Genomic DNA, 21,139 nt, shown 5'->3' with positions numbered 1-21,139 from the left:
GTGATTTAAGTCAGAAGAGCAGCTGATGAGTAATCACATCTTTCCAACACTCACCTTATTTTAACCTAAGCAAGAGCCCTACATAACAATTGCTGACTAAGAGATTATCTGACCTTAAGTTTCAAGATCAAATAAGTAGACCATGTTTTACTTTATGTTACATTTAAGATAACTCCAAGTGACAATACAGGATATTGTATTTTTCATATTTATTTGCTACAAATGGTATTTTGGTACCATTTTGGTACCAAATGGTATTCCTATTATAGATGTAAATAATAATGTACAGCTAGCATTAACTTAAAACCACTGTCCATCCTTTTTTAATAACTTTATTCTTAGCTTTATATTTTATTTAATAGCTTTATACTCTGAGGGTTATGGTGAGCTGGCAGGCACAGAGTGCAAGGAGATACTATACCCTGGAAAAGATGCTAGTCCATCAAAGTCTTTAAAAATATGGAATATGAAAATGGAATATGATATATATTAAAAAATAAAATAAGAATAATGGAAAAAAGCATAAAACATATATTCAGAAAGTTACTGTATGTAATATGTGATTAAATATATTAGTGCTCCAAATTATGTTTGCATTCTGTCTAAGAGGTACTGTATATGTTGAATAAACAAGCAAATAAGACAACCATGCAAAAAATGTGATTTGTATTATAACAGCATCAAATCTAAAATAATCGTAACTAATCATTCTGATAATTTCTACTAAATAACACTGCTTTTCAGAAAGTGGGCACCGTTTCTTACCTGTTTAGTAAAACTCAACTGCCACAGGAAACACTACTCACCCAATCTGTCTGTTGGTGGAAGGTGCTTGGGTGATGACAGAGCTAGACTGTGGAGAGGGTAAGGCCTGCTGTATAACAATGCTGGTGTCGTGGTTTGGCATCCTTGCTTGGGCAGGCTGGTGTGGAGATGGTCCTGCTGTACTGTGCAGTGAAATGTTCTTGAAAAAAAAAGGAAATCATATAAAATACAAGTGATTAGAAGAAACAAATAACAACTACAGTATCTACTGTACTTCAGAAGGATACAAAGAGGAATTGCTTCCACAGAGATGTTGAGCACAAAAAAAAGAGATGCTAGATTTACACTCTGATGAAAGCAACAATACCGGTTCATTCAGCCTACCCCTCACACATGACATCTGTCATCATCTTTCCATTCACATTCCTTTCTGAACACCCTTACCTTTCTCCCACTTGATCTGAGCCTGCTCATTTTCCACCCTGGCTCCTCACTGGGAGATTGAACTACTCACAGAGTTCAGGATTGTTCAGTCCCTGACCACTTTCCAGCACTTGCTCAGTATTTATCTTAACAGTTATAGTTTGTATTTTGACAGCAATGTTATCACATTGTAGACGGGTCCATTCAGACCTCAGAAACAAGCCACAGCTGGCGTGGTCAGTACTGAGATGGTAAATACCTCCCAGATTGTTACACCTCTAAGGAAATACAGGTTGTGGCTTTCCTAAAACTGCCTTTTAATTCAACTGGCAAAGTAAATTCTCATTTCTCCAGCTGATGTTGATGAAAAAAGGTTGCTAGGTGTTATCCAGATGGGTGTTTTGAAATTCTTTGGGATGAAAACTGTTATAGAAATGGTGGATCATCCAGGTGGATGCAGCACATTGGTGGTGGTGGAGGGGAGTCCCCATTACCTGTAAAGCACTTTGAGTGGAGTGTCCAGAAAAGCGCTATATAAATGTAAGCAATTACTATTAATTATTAAATGCAATTACAGTATATATTGTAAATCATCCAGGATAAGAGTATCTGCTAAGTTAATAACTTTACTAAATAAACAAAAACTATTTAATAGCTTCCTTTCCAAAATAATTCCTAAAAATGCAAAATTACTTATTTGATTAATTTATATTATTTTTAGGTTTTTCTATATAATTTAGGGAACCATGGTGGTGCAGTAGTTCGCAGTGCTGGGGCCCTGGGTTCAATTCCAGATCTGCGGGTGCTGTCTGTGTGTAGTCTGTATGTTCACCCCATGTTCATGTGGATTTCCTCCCACAGTCCAGAGACATACTCGGACATTTGCTGGCGTCTGGGTAAACTGGCCCTGGAATGAGTGTATACATGTCTGTATTTGTGTCTATATCTCTGCCCTGCTATGGACTGGCACCCCATCCAGTTTTGTATCCTGCCTTATGCTCATTGCTTGCTGGGATAGACTCCAGCTCCCCTGTGATCCTGTATGGAATAAGTGGTTAGAAAATGGATCCATCCAAAATGGATCCTGCAACTTCTGAAAACCACCTGTACTGTAGCTGTTCATGTGATGCATGCATCTCATTTGCAATACCTAAAATAGCTTTAAAGAGTGTGCTTAGTAATTGCCTTTTATAATATCTGTATTACTATAAAGATACTGTATCTGATACTGCAGAAAACAGCCACTAAATCTGTGGGAGACTGTTTAGATTTGTTTTTTTTAGTCATCTGTCACTTACTGGCATTAATACATACCCTCACTTGCAAAAATGAACATACTCCAAACTTCTGTCTCCCATGAAAGTGGAGAACAATAATTTAAGAAGCATGTCTGTGTTTCACAATGTGTGCCATGGGGGAGGGGGAGGGATCCCAGGCCTGTAATGAGGTTTGTTTAAGACTAAGATATCAGTTTGGCATTAACTTGTTTGCCTCTATGAACTGGCTTTCCTTTACACTCTACTCCAAGTAGAAGGAAAGTCATGACATGTTACAGACAGATGGGTTACTGAAGCCCAAGCTGAAGTTTCCATCTTTTAATTGTGTTGTTGGGTTTTAAGTCAGTGTTGCCACAACATTTACATGCAGGTTGGCACACAGTAATGGCCTCAAGGGATATTCAACAAAACAGAAATAACTGTAATGATTCCTTTCATCAACATTGCACATCATATATAAAATGCTATATACATATAGGTAGTTGATTTCTAGTATGGTATACTGTATATTATAAAGTATAAAGCATAATATAAATACTTTATACATAGCACAAAGTGAATGAGATATACTTTATATAAGTAATACATTTCTTAAACTAACTTTAAACTACCTTTAGTAACAATATAAACAGTTTTATAATTTATATCCAACATATAATCAATGTAGTGATAGATATGTTTTGAAATTTACACATTCATCAGAGGTGCCCTGCAAGCAGCACTTTACAGTACCTTGGTCTCCTCTGTGCATTCAGGGTCCTCTCTGTTCTCAATAGTACCCCTTTCTTGCCTATTTTTATTATCTGTCCTAAGTCAGAATAAAAGTCTGCTTGGTTTACCATTGAAACAAAAGTCATTTGTATTAGTTTAAAAAAATAAAGTAACTTGACCATTTTGGACAATTCCTTATACAAACACTGTTTTTGTCCTGGTTCTGCACAACCACACAAAGAGAGCTCCATTTATATAGATAATTCACTGTGGAATCAGTGCTGGTCTAATAATACAGCATAATTAACAACATAAATGCAGTTTGATTTACAAAACTATACATACAAAAATTAAACCATCTTCAGCACTGCTAGGCACCACTGTAAAATTATTTCAGTAACCATTTTCCACAAATAAAATACAGTGTATTTTCTAAATTACAGCATAAATGAATCAAATTTACAAAACAATTTTCAAATATTATCTTAATGTTCTGAAATATTTGGCACTAGAACATCTTTATTTTCTTTCCTTTTTTTTTCTTTCCATACTCCTCTATAGTCTTGGCCCACTGGACTTAATCTTGCCTTTTCCGCAACAACTAGTGACTCTTCACTGATAGTCCACTCTGACTCTACAGCTTTGAAGCGACTGTGAAGAAATCTTCCAAACAGCACAAGCAACAGTGAGACAGTTATCCTATCCCTTTTGAAACTAAGTTGAAAAACTTTTTAAATACCAAAAGAAGGATCTATCTGCAATATCTGCAATATCCTCATCAACAGTGAATCATGCCTAAGTCATTAGTTAGTTTAATGTTTTTTTTAAGCCACAGGAGTCCCCATTCTCAAGATCTGCAAACCTGACACCCTAGTGTTAGTGTCATTACTTACTGTATCTAGCAATCAAATACAATCATTTCTACAACATCAGCTTCCATCCACCTCCCATACCAGCCTAAATGTGACTTCCAGTACTCTTCGTTCTCTGGACATTAATCCAGAGACTTTTAAGGTATTAAACACTTTAAAACACTGTTCTTTCCTGGCTACATGCAGTACCTCCTTTACAGTTTCACCCATCCCAAACCATCCCAAACCTACAAAAAAACACTTATTTTCTCGCAATTCCTCATTTCTTAATTATGCAGCAATGAGAACAATTTACAAATCATCTGTGACAGAGGGACATGAGCAGTCGTCATATAGAACCAATCTTAAAACATCGTTTCAACCATCACTGACAATCAGCCAAGTTTTCTATTTTACTAACCCAGATAAAGATAACAGGGAGGAACAGAATTTACATTAGACTGATGTACAGATGTCAGCTGGACCCTTGACCACAGCCTGCATAAAATTAGTTATGTTTGAACCAATTTACCAATTTACTCCAAGTATGATAGAGTGAGTGAAATGGGTATCATAAAAATAAACTAATGTGAGACCTTAGTGAGGAGGTCTATTCATTTTTATAATGGAAATTCTAACATGTAGTGCAGCCTGAACTATGAAAACAGCAGGAGAATGCCATCAATACAGTGAAATATTGGTCATATGAACCATATGAAATACTGTACATACATACCAATGTATGCTTACAGAATTTATGTTGGTTTTTGTCGAGTGATAGCCTATAATCAGACCATCCTAATAAGTTATTTTTAAGAAGAATTTGAGCTAATTTTTTAAACCAGTGAAAAGTGTCAATTTGCAAAGAAAAGTATATAGAAGTTAGTAGTAAAGCCAACTCCATCTAAAACGTTTTAGTCATGAACAGAGAAGATTATGATGTGACCTGATACAAGTGTTCAGAATCCTCAGAGGCACTGACAAAGTTAAATCCTTGGACTTTCGTCAGAACTAACAGTGAAACACAAACTGAGGACACTAGTGGAAACTTGTAAAAGTGCATTCAGAGCAGGGATCCTTATTTACCCAAAGGGTTGTGGGAGTGTGGAACAAGCTAACCAGCAATACTATCAAAGCTTATGCTCTGGTTTCTATCAAGAAACAGCTGGATGAGATCCTCAAATGAATTTATACAAAAAGTATAAACATTTTGCTCTTTTGATGGAAAAATTAAAACCTCCTATGTTCCAGAATATAATATTACACATAACCATTAGGGACATTTAAAGACAGCAGAGTAAAACCAACCTCACCCAGGAACCCAAACATGCCTAACACAAAACATTGTTAGCAGCCAGCATCAGAAAAAGAAGCACATCATGAATTAACATATAATTTCTAAAATATAACCTCATTGAATAAAACAAAAGAAAAAAAATATTTGAAATCAAATACAATGGTTCCCAAATGGTTAGACACTAAAATGCAGATTCAATAGGAAACAGTCACACAACCTTTCCTCCCAAAATGTCTAGCTCAGAGAAACAGTAGCTTGCCAGTCTTCCATTAAAAAAATAGTAATGCCAAAGAAAAATAATTAAAAGCAAAAAAACAACTTTGGAGGAGTACAGTGTCTGATATATGTCAGGGTTAGGGACCAGAAAATCACAACATACTGTATATAGTGAAACAATATATAATGGGGATTTTTATCCATAAGACCAATATAAAAATGCATGTCTGGGACCATAAGAGTGTAAATTTGTCCCACCAATTTAAAGCAGGAGGATTTTCCTATAAGAGTTAATGGAACAGAGTCAGGTTTTCACTCCTACTGAAATCTCACTCTCAAACAAGGGAAAATAACTCTCTTATTTCCTATAGCACTGTTCCACTTTATTACAGTGCATACATTGTTGGTGTTGTTTGTCCATTGTTGTATTGTTGTGTTGGGCCCACCTGTATAACACATTTCCCCAGGACTGGATGGGATCGGATAGGATGGGATGGGATCAGATTGAATCTACGGGGAACTGAATCAAAATGAATTGAATTAGGGATCATAATCGTAACACAACTTCACAGCCTGCTGGGAAACTTTTTGGCGATTTTCCCCAATATATACATACTCTTCTCCTAGAATGGTGCTGTTATACGATGGCCACAGACTCTCAAGCCCAGAGCCTGATACTCATACGGTCCTCCACCCTTTCATGACCTCCACTGAGATCCGTCTCAAGGTTTATTCCAGTCGCTGAGCCCTTCACTCGTGGGTATTCGAGCTCTATTAACCTCACTTCTGGTTCTCTTTCACACAGGCTAGTCCCTTTCAGGGAGCAGCAGTGGAAGACCTTCGGATCGCTTGCTCTACTGCCTTCTTTACCTTACTGGTGGGCCAACACTGTGATTTATCCAGTGAGGCTGCAGCTCATTGTGAGTCTCCCTGCTCCTAGTCACAACACACGGAGCCTCCTACTCCGCCAATGTCACACACATCTCTCTGAGAAATACACAGTCCCCATGCCCAGACCGCTGTCTTCTCACACACCTGCATCAGTGGTTCCCTCACACTTTCACCACCGCATGCCGACCACCAGAGGTCAGCAGCCCGACAGATCCTTTTCTCCACCCATCACCCCATACTGCCAGGGCGCCAGGTGTCACGGAAGCCGGGGCTAGCCGTGGAGAGAGACCGGCGAGGCAGTAGGACCCAATGCTTAGCGGTAAGAATGGAGCGAATGAGAGGGTTCGGTCCGGGCTCAAGGTATCGGGTGGAGTCGGAGCGAGACATGAGCCCTCAGGTAGCAGGCGTGGGGCGACCTGGTGAGGGGAGCCTCTTGACAACCGATCCCAATGCTGAGCGAGGAGGAAGGAGAGACCCGGAAATATAAAGCCCCAGACACAAGACACACCGGAAGTACAAGGAAAGCACAGGGAAACTAGGAACAGGACCGAGCAGGAGCGCCCTCTAGATGTGGAGGGCGTGACACCAGTGCCATGGCCCCTCTACCACACCTACTCTCTCTAACGCACAAACTGTCACAGTAACTCACACAGCAGGCTTTTCACCAACAGCCCTGTTCTCTCACTCCAGAGCAGGCTGTTCCTTTAAATCCAGTGGGCCTTCCAAAGTCACAATTCCCTTTGGAATGACCATTCTTTACCAGCCCCTTCCAGAAACCTGATGAATCACATTTTTCTCATCATTCTTCTGTTAGCCTGGCAGTGCCCTGTGAAGGAAGCTATATTAGTAGAACGGTTTCAGTTTAGTTCAATTTATTTGTCATCTGCACAAGTGAAATGAAACGCTTATTTGTATGTGTGCTCCATTCTGGACAAGCTACAGCAGCGTGTCTAGATTTGCAGGTTCCCAGCATCTGTGCCTCTTCTGTGCCCTGGAAATGCATTCCATGTGTTATTGTGTAATTAGAGCAAAATTGTTTTTGAACCAGTTACCAATTATACCCCTATATTCTGCTTTCTAAACCTGAAATAACTATTCTAACACCCTTATTGATTCCCTTTAAGATGTTTAAGATCTCATTCATATCTCTCTTGTAGTGAGACTGAAAAGCTTAAAATTGCTACAAACACACTTTCATATCAAATGAGTCTTGCTCTTATGGGGACTTTCACCAGTTCTTCTTTTGGAGATGGAGCCAAACACAGTCCTGACAAAAACTGAATGCAGTATTCTAGATATGGTCAGACTGATTCATTGTTTCTTGACTTCTATTCTACATTCTAATGCTATGAAGCCAAGCATTGCATTTGGCTTTTAAGTTGCTTGTTTGTATTGCATAGGTGCAGAAAACAATGAGTCTACAACATAGCATACAGTAGGATCTTTTACCATACTCATATACCCATGTTATTATTTTTTATTTTTTCTCTTATATGCTTACCTTTACTTGTCTATTTATTTACACTAAATTTAATTTACCATGCAATGGTCTCACCTAGTGCTGATTTCCTCTCTATGTAAATGCTGTGGTAGTGACTCTAGATTATCACTGTGTGTTTGTGCCTGCTTATAAGTGCATTCTGATGATCGACAGATGTCTGAAAACTATCCAAATCTTCCAGTATTTACCTGTTGGTGATTGATGGACATTTCCTCAAGTTTTGCATTACCAGGAAATCTATACAATTCGTACCAGCACCTTTATCAATATTGTCTTTAGGTACAAGGAACAGCTGCCCAGCGTTGAGCCCTGCAGGAGTCCATTTCATGCATGGTCCTACACAGATGCTTCCAGCCTAAGTTTTACTCTGTGTGCAACACTGGAGTCAGTTTTGAATCCATACACACAGTGCAATATTAATTCTGCAGCATTAAGATAAAGAGTAAGTCACTCATGGGAAAACTTTCTGATGTTCCAGATGCACAACGTCATACGCACTGTAACAACATTTGTAATACAACAACACATTTAAATAATTTTCTAAGCAATACCTCCCAATGCAGATGTTATGTTAACTGTCCCCAAAAACAGAGCAAATATGGTTTTACATGATACTTAATGGTGTATTCCATTACTTGACAAGATATGCATGTCAAGCTGATGGGCTTATAATTAGCAGTACATTCCCCATTTTTCTAACTTTTATTATACTGGCAATATTCCAATCTCCTGGAATTCCTCCAGTTTTTTAATGAGTGACAGTTTGTGTTAGTGTTTTATAAATTGCTTCACTAATATATTTAAGTTCCTTCAGTATGGACCTTGAAACCGATTTAGGTTCTGAGCCATACCTCAGTATCATATATAATTCAAATTTTTCTTTCTTTACTTTTTATTATCTGGGTTTATTTGTGGCATCTTCATTCATCTTCATCTTCAAAGACATCAGGGAAGCAGCTATTAAAGTATCTGAAATTCCCTTTTCACTGTACACTGTTTTGTCCCCATAATTTGTAATAAACTTCATCTCCTCCTGGGCCCATTTCCATTACAAAATAATGAAAAGGTTTATGGTTTGTTTTAATACCAATAGTAAGGTTGTTTTCAAGGTGCCTTTTGGATGATCTTATTTTATTTTGCAAAACAGAGAGAATTTTGTGTGTTATTCTTCGTTATAATCCTCCAGGAAGTATTTCACAATATTCTCTGTTATAAATCCTCCAGGGAGTATTTCACAATATTCTCTGTTATAAATCTTGTGATTCTCACATAGCTGGTATAGCAGTGTTTTTGATCAAGCCTTTTCTTATAGAATCATTGATCCATTTGAGGACCTCTTAATTTTATTTTCCTGGCCTTTGGAATATACAATTCTTTCATATAAAGGAATATTTATTTTAAATAATTTAAAGTCCAGATGCATAGTTTCTCTCCATTGTCCCATTTATCAACATACTGTATATAACCCCAACCCACACTAAAGATTTAATCTCAATAGGTAAAATTTAGCCTACTCAAGGAAGCAATCATTTATTAAATCCAAATGCCTTTGTATTTATTTTGTATATACATTTCCAGTCAATTAAGGGAAAATTTAACTTAAGTTTCTATATTGATGCAAATGATGAAGTTACCAACTGAATTTACTTCTTTTGAATGGAAATGGATATTTATTGTTTAGCAGCCTGTAATAAAACTTTATAAAGAACAATGAACAATTAATTTAACTAATTCAAGAACTGTTTAGCACTAATACTTTTCCAAACGTATTGTCCAACACGTCTGACACAAGAACTCCTGGGATGATGTACTACAAGCATTTTCGGCAACTGTAACCACTGAGGGTTCACACTTATGTCAGTGACAGTGTCCCACAAAGCTTACACAAGCATGCTTACAATGACCTTTAAGGAAAAAGCAGTTTTCAGATTATTTCCTAGGGAAAAAAGTTTTAGGATATACAAAAAAACTGCTTTTAAATTTTACTTTTTGGATGTATTACTTAAAAAAAATTACAGTCAAAAATCTCAAAAAAACAAAAAAAAATTACTTTTGCAGAGTATGTGGTATATACTGTGTAACACTTTTGTCACTGTATGTACACATTTATACACCTGACGTTTTTAGCTCACAATCCCACAATCAAAAATCTTTTGGGAATCTAGACTGTCCTTTGGGAAGTTGTAGATTTAAAACCAATTTCATCTTGTCGGTTCAGGGTCTTGGGTGGCGTAGTGACGAAGTGTTCAGCATTGCTGCCTTTTTATCATCGGGCCCTGGGCCTGGGCTGCCAACTGCAGAGTTTGTGTTCTATCCCAGTGTTCATGTGGGTTTACTCCAGGTGCTCTGGTTTCCTTCCACAGTTCTGGGAAAACTGGCCGTAGCTGTGTCCCTGTCTGTGTCCCTGTCCCTGTCCCTGTCCGTGTCTGCCCTGTGCTGCCTTGCGCCAGCTGCTTGCCAGGACAGGCTCTGGCTCCCATGCAACCCTGAACTGGAAGAAGTGGTTAGAAAACCTGGATGGATGGAAGACTTTTTTCTTCAGCCAGCACATTTTCAGCTGAGTGTCTAGTCAGACTAAACTAGGACTTTTAGCCAGTCATGCTAATCAGACTGTTGTGCTTTTCAAGAGCTTTTTTTCTGTAACCTAGCAATTATAGGCCTGTCCTTACAGGTCTGATGCTGACTGAACAGCAAACCTCCAAACCCAAAAGCAGACAGCCATGGTCCACCTTGTTGGGATGGATGAAGCAGACTCAGGCCAGTCACTCCCATGCTGTGTTCACCCACCGGCCAGGCACCTCATTGACTCACAGCTGATTCAACACCTGCCAGTATCCCCTAGCAGTGAGGATGGACGACAAGCAAATATAAACTACGAAAAACATTCTAGATACTTAATGCTCAGTTCAATATAAACCTAAAACCATCTGGATGTAGGTTAAGGGACAGAACCTGATCCCGCAGGGTTCCTTACCTTAGCCAGGTCAGATTGCAGAGTCTGCCTGCAGCTCTGCTGTCACTGCTACCCTACACTACGACTGCTAATATCGGACTGTCTTCTACACCGGACTACTGCAGGGCTTCTGCGTATTCATACCAAAGAGGTAAAAACTCCAGTGAGGATATAAAGCAAGTATCTAAACTCAACAGAAATCAATCGGTATTGAGTACATCAACAAAAAGGGAAATCTTAAATTCTAGATACATAAGACTTGATTGATCCCAAAGGGAAATTGAGGAAATTGAGAGGAAATTGAAATCTATTTATTATTAGATTTAGTATCTAAAAGTATCAGTCATTTTGATGTACTGACAAAATGTTTTGAGAAGGTAAAAAGACTCATTGATGTAGGTGTAATCTGTTATTTATAAAGGTGCATTGCAAATAGTCATTAAACAGGGAGTACATCAGTATGGCAGTGGCAACAGGCATCAGCATGATGGATGTGGTTTAGACATCCTCTCAGGCTCAGAAAACGTCAGGTAGATAAAACATATTTATTTGTCAATTTCATATTAAAAAGTAAAAAGGAATACGAACAAAACCTCTCAGCAGTGGTGCCTTCTACAGGTGTGTGAGAGAATGAGAGAGCAGGAATATGAGACCAAGATTAGGATAAGAACAGCAAAAAATCTGAGATTGTGTAAGTATGGAAAAAGTGGGTAGAAGGGATGGAATTCTGTGAATTCCAGGAGGGGTATCAAAAAAGACATTTAGCAATGGGAAAGGTGTAAACCTAATATAATTATGGATTAGGATTTCTTTCTTTAGTAGGAGTCTTTGAACCCCTAGGAAATTTTGCACAAAGAAAGGTCATTATTAGCATGGCTGGGAGAAAAAATGAGGAATTATTATGTCGGAGGGATCTGTGATCCTCCAGAAAGATGTCAGAAGCTAAAATTATCATCTTAGATTTCCAAACTCTGTAGCACCTTGTCACCTCCCAGTTTCCATTCTTTTCTACTTTTCAGCATGGAATTACCCTCTGCCCATTGATTCAACCATCCAGCTAGCAAGTGACAAAGAATGGAGTCTCACAAAAACAAGCAAACATTAGTGACCATTAGTAGACCATGCACTGAAGTGCAGATTGCCTGCAGTCTAAATGCTGTATAGCAGGAGTACAGACAGTAGGCTTGACTGTTTTCAGAAATGATATGCTCTAAGGAGAAAACAAGCAACTACCATTATGGTCCTGTCTTTCCTGTTTTGAATGTAAAATTGGATCCTGCCAGAGCTTGCAGAAGTGTAACTATCTACTTTTCAATATTTAATTAGACCAGGCCTCAATGTGAAGACATTTAATTTTGTTTCCTGTTCAATTGACATTCAGCACTAAAGTAATTTATTTTTCAGGTTGCTTCTGTGAGCTGTGAGCTATGTAGTACTGGTGACAGTGATGACAACAGGTGGGGAAATTCTTAAGACATTACAATTTTCTGCTCTACAACAGGAAGCACTATATTTCCAAGTGAAAAGTTTCTCACGCACTTGAGAGAGAGGAGTTTATTTGTCATATGTACATATACTATAATAATAATAATTTAAAAAAGTCTATTTTATATAGCGCCTTTAAAGGGGGCTTCTCAAAGCACTTTACAGAATAAAAACAACAATAAATAAAAAGAATACGCAAGATAAAACACAATTACAATACACAGAGGAGACCGTGGATGGTGGTACTAAGTATAGTAGGAGCAGAGGGGTAAAGAATGGAGCCAGTTAAGTAAAGGGTTCACTGAGATTTGTACTCGCACTATTCTCTCTTGATCGTGTACAGTACAATAAACAAAATGTTCACATAATTTACACAGTACATTCCAAAACTAATACAAAAATAATAATAAATAATGACAGTACATCAAAGCGACAATAACATACAACAGGCATCACAGGACAATAAACACACAAGACGATAAATACGTGGTAGTCCAGTAAACGTAGTGCAGAGTTATGAGGAGCAGTGAATTCTGAGGCATTGCTCAGTTAGCTGTTGATGATGTGTACCGTAGTAGCTATTCTTAAGTCTAGTGGTCTTTGCTTTAATGGTGCGGTACCACTTTCCACTGCGTGGGGGGGGAATTCCATCCTGAATGATGGAATGGGCTTTATTGGGACTGCGGGGGATGTGGATCCCATTAATTGATTGTAAGTCAGATGGTATGTAGATATAATTCTCTGTGCCATTGCCACAACCCTGTGTAGAGAGACTTTGGCTTACCTGCTTGCTGTCTTCTTCCTCCTGTGCCTTTCTGAACTCCTGCTCTATGGAACAGTCCAGCTCATTGAAGAGGCCAACTTCTTCACAGTTCTTCAGAAACCGAGTGGGTGTAGGTGTCTGGTCTGAAACGAGTGAATAATAGCAAAGGAACAAGATTTATTCTGTGCTGAAAAGAAAAGAGACACAACGTTTTAGCCATGGAGCCCTCTTCCGGTATGTTAACATGTAAGTATATCATGTCTGTATATATAGTGTAGTTATAGTATGTTTTACAGTAAAAAATACATCTTTTCAAAATCTTTCCCACTTATAAGCCACTTTTCTTTAAAAAGAGATTTCCTGCATGGTATTTGATTATCGTGTCAGACAGCTTTTACTGTATATGCAGTACATCAACTTTTTTCTTACACTCTGAAGGAAAGGTCAAATATACTTAAATTCCCATTAGTAAACATAAAAATAGTAAAGTTATTAGACCACTCAATTAACTTCACTTGTTATCAGACCAATTGTCAACCACAGCAAGATTCTGACATAAGCAAAATGAGTGCAATGCCTATTATATTCATCTCTTACAACCCTATTTGTGAAGCATACACAAAATGTCAGATCCTTACACCCTAGCATTTCAAATAATTTTCACATAATCTAATCTGATTCTAGTTAAGTTTATCTTTGTGTGTGTCAATCACACAGAAAGAACAAGAAAACGCCTGTTCAAATCTTTTCTCAAATAAAACTCATTATTAGGGCAGGACTGTGCTGTGCTTTTAAGAGATGTGAGATTCCACGGCTTCAGCGAAGACAGTGAGCCCACTGAAAAGTCCGAAAAGATCAGAAAAGCAGGCCTTTGCCGGCAGCTTGTGGAATGTGCAGGAGTAGCCATCTTTTATCCGAAGCTGAGCCGGCCCTGCACTGTCCTGCCGTCAGCTGTGTCCCCTTCAGTTCCCCCGCAGTCCACAGCACTCTAATATTACATTCTTGCAAGAGTCTCACTGGAGACACGTGGCACACCAATCCCCGGTAACCCAAGAGAGTGAGCTTTTTAAATCAGGGAATCCTATTACATTCCAAAGAGCATAAATAATAGAAAAGGCTCCAAATCACAGCGGCTGTTCTTCTGTGTCACAGATCAAACAGACCTTGCTAAGACCTTGCAAACTATTTCATTGAATGTCCAGTTTGAGCAAACTGTAAGGTGCATAAGATGATTTTTTAAAGCTTTATTTATGGAATTATAACAAAGTTATAACAGAGATTCGGGAGGAAGGGCAGATCTTAATCTCACACACTTCTGCTCGCCTGCATATATAAGTACATTCCCATGCTCATCTCACTCGTACCCCTCCCGCCACCCTACACCCTGTAGCAGCTCCCTGGCTCAATCCTTGCAATTTGAGGGAGGGTCTGGGTGGCCATGTCCTCGTGGTGAGGCTGCCAATTCCCTTGCCCAGGGGAGCTCTGTCAAATAGCATGCATATCTCGTCTTACTCTCACATGTAGCCCAACTACTGCAATTCAGGCAAGTCAAATGAGAAGAAATTCTCATTACAAATATCAAATGACAACGTGGATACCCATTTATACAAGCATTCATTTACTACAGCAATTTAAGTGAAGTACCTTGCTTAAATGTAAGCCAATAGCACTTCTCCTGGGATTTGAACCCACAACTTTCTAAAGGCCAGTGACCACTACTCTATAATATTACCCTCAATCATACGAAAAGATGTTTATTAATGTATTCTGTCATGAGCTGGTTTTAGAATATCTCCAAAATCACTGACACTATATTGACAAAAGGCCCTGGTGAGATCTCAACTTGAAGGACAACAGTATGCAGTGGGTACACCATTCTTTGAGACTCGCTTGTTTTTTTCTTTGTCTAAATTGCTTTTTAAGTGGTTAAATGTTACAGAGTATACTCTCTCCACTGCTGGGCTATCCTAGAAATAAAAAAGCTGTAAGATCCAATAGTCACAGACATCAAGTTGATACATAAAATCTTTCTGCTGTTTATTAGGTTATAACCTAGAAACATTTATAAAAAAAATAGTTATTTAAAATCTTTTATGCAGTTTTAGCCTTTCAAATAATTTATTTCAGATTTTACTTTCTTAAAGGTTTGTTGGGGTACTGTTACTGATCTACACTTTGATCTGAATGTTTTTAATAATATTTTGATTCGCCCAAGCAAATTTTTAAAAGGGCACAGCATAGTTAGTATCAGAGTAAAGTCATCACATCTTCCCCTTGACCTCCGCAGTGTGCTCCACTTCATCATCATTACTCATGTGGTGTCCAGTTACTTATTCCAACTGTCTCTTGGTAGAAGACAGAGGAAAATTCGGGGAACGAGAAAGTAAAGTCTGTTTTAGACAAAATTGAAAATTGGACAATTCATGTTATATACGTTATATTGTACAATTCACCTCTCGGTTGTGCCTGATATTTTACAGTTAAGCAGTCCCAGATTCAGAACATAAAGCTACAATAGTGAAGTGTTTCATTAACTGTTTTCCTCACTTAAAATACTAAAAAATGTGTATAGTATATATACAATGTAAAGATTTAGATCTTTTAATGGTCAAGCTTACCAAAATAAACAACAAGCAGGCTTCACTTAGAACAAGTTCAATGCAAAAGTGAAGCATTTAGGGATGTTGGGCCATGCGAGACTAGCAGCACCTTTGACATAAGCAAGACCAAAAATTGAAGGTCCAATATAAGGAAAGGGCTTTTTGTCTGATAAGGTTCAACGTTTGGACATTTGGGACAGATACAAATTACTTATATAACATTTATACTTCAACTTCAAAGAAAACTTTGACCTCAAATATTAATGCACCTAAATGTTACCTTCTAGTGCCACAGAGTTTCAGCCTTCTTCAACCTACTATTTTTTTTCAGGGTTTCAAAATAGTAAAATGGAAAAATGTCTCATGTTTTATTTAACAGTGTATAAATCTTTTTGGAATAAAAACTATACAGTTATACCTTTCAAAAATCAATGAAGTAGTAACCACTCATTGGAGCATATATTTATGGCTGTTTTCAGTTTATTTGGTGTTCACATCTAGTGCTGTTTTCACACTCAATGAAAGAAGTCTCATTTGAAGTATTTCACCAATAAGAAATCTCTTTAGGCAAACAGCACCAGCACAAAGCATCTACTGTTTTGTTTCAGAATTTTAGAATTTAATGGAGACCCCAAATTCAGAATGAAAAAACTACAAGGCCTTTTGATAACGCAAAAAAATTATTTAAGAGAGTACCAAATATTGTAGTATAGAAGGGATCCAGAACCTTGGTAATTGTTACAGATAGTAATGGGGGGCATCATAACAAGATCTTTCCTTCCCCCACCCGGTTTATTAAAAAAACTCCCCCGCCTAGAACCTTAGCAAAAAAGATCTTACACATGGTAAGAGAGAAGGCACTGTGAGGCTCAGATTGTAAGTGAGAGAGGCTGGGAGTTTAATCGTTTGATAGTGCGGGGGTAATGGCTTCCAGTGATAACCTCACTGGACATGTTGCTTCTCTAAATTAGCTGGTGATGCTTGGTAGACAACACATGTTAACAAAGCTCATGATCTATAAGGCCAATGTAGTCACACAATCAACTAACAGATTTTTTTATTTGTCAAAGGGAATGAAATGAGTCCGAAAAGGACAATGAATTGGATTCAGAAATTCAAAACTAAGAAGAAAATTATTGTTTTAAAGTTTGACTTCTTAAATAAATGAAAAAATTAAGGAACTCCATGATTCTGTTTTTTTGTATTTTACATATTATACAATAATAAAAAAATCAATCTTTGTAATTCACCATTAATAGCATTATTAAAAGACTGCTGTCTTACCTGATAATATGTTATCATTTTTTATAGATGGAAACTTCAAAGTCATTTCATGCTTGTGTCTGTGAATCATCAGGTGATCCTCGGTGGGAAAGCGCTGTCAGACAGAAAGAGCTGGCATTAGCGTGCAGAGTATGAGAACGCAGCAGATCACTACAGCTTGTCTGGACGACCTCATGCAGGGTATGAGAAAGTACAAGAACGCAGCAGATCACTACAGTTTATCTAGCTGACCTGATGCAGGGTATGAGTATGCACAAGAGGGCAGCAGATCACTACAGTATGTCAGGCCAAAGTCGTGCAGGGTACGCATATGCACAATAGGGCAGCAGGTCACCATAGCTTGTGTGACCAACTTTGTGCACAGTATGAGGTTGCACAAGAAGGCAGCAGGTCACCACAGCTCGTGTGACTGACTTTGTGCAGGGTATGAATATGCACAAGAGTATAGCAGGTCACTACAGCTTATCTAGCTGACCTGATGCAGGGTATGAACATGCACAACAGGTAGCAGATCACTACAGCTTATCTGGCCAACCTTGTACAGGGTACGAGTATGCAAAAGAGTGCAGCAAGTCACCACAGCTTGTGCAGCTGACTGCACATGGCACCTTGCTGCTTTGTATTCACAAAACCAAAAGTCTTGAAACCATTTTGTAATAAGCACAACAGCAAAGTAAAACCTGAAAGAAAGGATATCACGAACATACAGTCTGAAAATACTGTGTCCTTCATGCACATGGTTTCATGCCTGACTGCAGTACTATGCAACACTGCATGAAGAAAACACCTCAACAAGAGATTCATATACTAAAGTGAAAGTGGGATGTAAAAATGGAAAAAATACCATTACGACAGACCTACCCTTAATCAGGGCAGTCCCATGGGCTTACACACACAAGACTCGTGACTTAGAGTCAAGTCAAGGAGGCTTCATTGTATGTCTTTCCATGTCAAACACAACAAAAAGTCAGCACTCAAAAACACTCATCAAACAAAAAGCCTAATTATACACATTTACCACACCAATCTACCTACAGTAGCTACAGTACCACACCAATCTAAGTCTCTACCAAGGCGCTTCATCAAATGGTGTGACAAATGAAAAGAAAAGAGTGAAGTAATAGCTCTGCATTATTCAAGACTAGAGTGCACCATTTTATGATAGACACTAGCCTTAACCAGAGCAGTCTCGTCTGCACATACAAAAAATCACAATTGCCACAAAATGAAGTTCAGGAGGCTTTATTGTATGACTTCAAATAAACACCACTAGCACTGTGCATGTCCTTTGTGCCAATCAATAAGCTTTATTACACCCTATATGAAACTGAATTTCTAAAATCTTTACCAAAAAGCAAACAATTAAGTCAGTCACCTCTGGTATGGCTATTTACAAAGACTTAGAGGCTGCATAGTGGCTTCCAGTGGCAGGTTAGCTGTAACTGAAGCCCCTTTTTAAAGACATACTGAGTAAAAATATCATGTTAAAAATAATCACAAAGTGATACACAATATGTTCTTTTGTAAGTAATAAGGAACCGTAAAAAACATGGAAGAAGCTTGAGTACTTTTAAGACAGTGTAGGCATGTTTATGTTAAGAAATCTGACATTCCTGAACTACTGGACTTAGACTGGTCTTGGTTCTAGAAAAACTAAACTTTGCAAAGAAAAACAATTAAAACCACTTGAAGGTGCAATGAAGCAGCAATGTCATCCCAAATTATTTAAAACAACATTTTTATAACTGTTTTGGATTTGTCAAGCTTTTCCATGAGTCAAAAAGTTTAAACTACTTCCATATTTCACACATACAATGCTACATAACTATATTCACAGTAACATGAAAGCTATAACTTGCATGATCACTACGCTACAGAACAGGAGAACTTTCAGAGCAATAATTTGCCTTTTTATCAAATTTTTACACATGTGCGAAGAGCTGTTAAAACAACTTTTGACTTTGAAATCCACATTCACAGTTGAAGTTGGCTGCTTTGAGTGGCTAGCCCAGTGTTTACCCTGAGGCTCAGAAAAACAGGCTTCAAACTTCTGACAAAGACAGGAGTTATGTGAAAACACTGCCTTCACAAGCTCTTCTATGGAAAGAATGAACTGTAATTAAAAATAAAAAAGGCTCTTCTTTACTGAATGCAGCTCAGTGTTTTCAGAATTAAGTTCTGAATTCTTGAATTTGTATTCAATCAAGACTACTTTCTGTCTACTTTCTACTGATCCAGGTCAGTTTAGATAAATAAACTCAGGAAAACATATAGTTAATTTTTATTGGCGTATTTGAAGTAAAAGCAAAAAAGTAACGGTAAAAGTAACACATGAACAAAATGTAAATAAAAAACAGAAACAAAGAGACATGATGTTGGATGTGAGAGTGCTGATCTAAATGACTGTTGACTGTAAGAATTAAATATTTCTAAATATTATTATTATTAAAGACTAGTGCACTTACATTTCTACACAAAAATATTTCAATTTCATTTTAAATCTGATTTTTCTCATTAAATTACCTGTCTCCTTATAGCACTTTTGGCAACTCTAATTAAAATGCAGCTTTTAACATCAATGAAAAACACCAGCTGCAAATGACCTTTAATACGTCTTGCATTTCACTGAGGTACACATTATTCCACTTCTATTCAAGATGTACGACAGGATTCATTATCAAGTTACTATGAACATACATCACATTGTTTCCATTGGACTCACCTGCGAGCAGCCTGGGGCATTACAAACAAATGGCCTTTCTTGTTCCAAATTCATCATTGACACTTCATAAAGCTAAACACAAGACAGGAAAAAAAGACCATGAACATGCCTTCCAGGTAAATTCTGAACACTCTCAGATTCTCTTGACTATGGATTATACATTCATGCCTACAATGCCATAGCACACAACAGTGGTACTGGTGCTGTCCAAATAGACCCTTGAAAAAGAAGCCTAAAGTTTCAGTACGTAATGTACTCAAACCTAAGCTGAATCTAAGAATGCAGGTAATATTAGCCAATAACTCGAAGGCAACATACTTTCTGCCTTTTCTGATCTCTGGTTCTTTGCAAATCAAAGAAGAATTTAATCTCATACCAGAGCATTAGTAACTGAAAATGAGAGTTTTCTCACTTTTAAATTAGCACACTGTTAACCAAAACATCAATCACAAAACACAGCCCTTATACTATGGTTATTTAAAATAAGCATTTGTGCATTTTCTATACTTTAACGTCCAAAAGGACTAATGGTCACATGATCTAATAACTGGTGTATATTGCAAACACAATGCAATTTTATCAAAAATGTTCATTGAGTTATTGTTTTTGAGATACAGTATCTCTTGTCAATTCTGCTAAAGTTCTTACTTTCCCTTACAATTAATTAAATATTTGGATTTAAAACTTATATTTGCTAGGACAATGAGTTCAGAACCTTGGGACACATAAGTTCTTAGTCTGATATCAACACTGGCCCAAGCAGGTTCCTTTTTGTCACCCAGGTGCAGAGAACCCCACACAGTGCAGAATCCCTTCCTTACCACTTTATTACTCAAAATACATGTTTCATTACATAACTTTTCCACTTCATGCTGTCACATTCAAATTAAATAAATGCATACATTCTAAATTCTTTAACATTCCTTTCATTTTGCATTATGGTCTCTCCAATCAGCAAAGGACAGCTAGAAGACGAATATTTTCCATAGGAAAGAACAAACTTAATTAAATTGAATAAAACACCACACTTAACATGCTGTATTCTAGTTACCACTTCCTCATTATTATTCCCCTTTCTCCTACTCATACATTAGCTTACAGTTGCATAGAAAAAATAAAGCCTAATAACTACAACAGTACTGGTGTAATATTAAATTCATAACTTCATTAATTAGACTTCATTGGCTTTTACGTAGATAATACAGTATATGCTACAAAAACAAGAATCACAAGATTTGTACATAAATGTTTGTCATTTTTTCATTTGCACGGTAATCCTTTTCCACCTTTGGCACTGATGTTCTCATGTTTCCATTGCCCAGTATAAACTGAGATAAAGTAACATTTGGAAAGAAGAGCAGTCTCTGCTATAACATCTGGTATAATACAGGGGTGAGTCT

The 21,139-nt window shown here is 37.6% G+C and overlaps 1 protein-coding gene across 1 annotated transcript in view; it reads right to left on the bottom strand.

The window, feature by feature from the left end:
- The window catches only part of creb5b (cAMP responsive element binding protein 5b), a 101,465-nt gene that overhangs the window by 66,983 nt on the left and 13,343 nt on the right, over positions 1-21,139 (bottom strand). Inside the window, exons 2-5 of the mRNA XM_088929507.1 lie at positions 19,740-19,811; positions 17,018-17,111; positions 13,155-13,276; positions 807-964 (exon numbers count right to left, since the gene is read on the bottom strand). Of these exons, the coding sequence (XP_088785633.1) occupies positions 807-964; positions 13,155-13,276; positions 17,018-17,111; positions 19,740-19,796 (431 nt within the window). The 5' untranslated portion in view covers positions 19,797-19,811. The remainder of the gene's footprint in view (positions 1-806; positions 965-13,154; positions 13,277-17,017; positions 17,112-19,739; positions 19,812-21,139) is intronic.

The sequence above is a fragment of the Atractosteus spatula genome, chromosome 12 (genome assembly GCF_055471065.1).
Source record: "Atractosteus spatula isolate fAtrSpa1 chromosome 12, fAtrSpa1.hap1, whole genome shotgun sequence".
NCBI classification, from domain to species: Eukaryota; Metazoa; Chordata; class Actinopteri; order Semionotiformes; family Lepisosteidae; genus Atractosteus; species Atractosteus spatula.
This window is presented reverse-complemented; position numbering and strand designations above follow the sequence as displayed.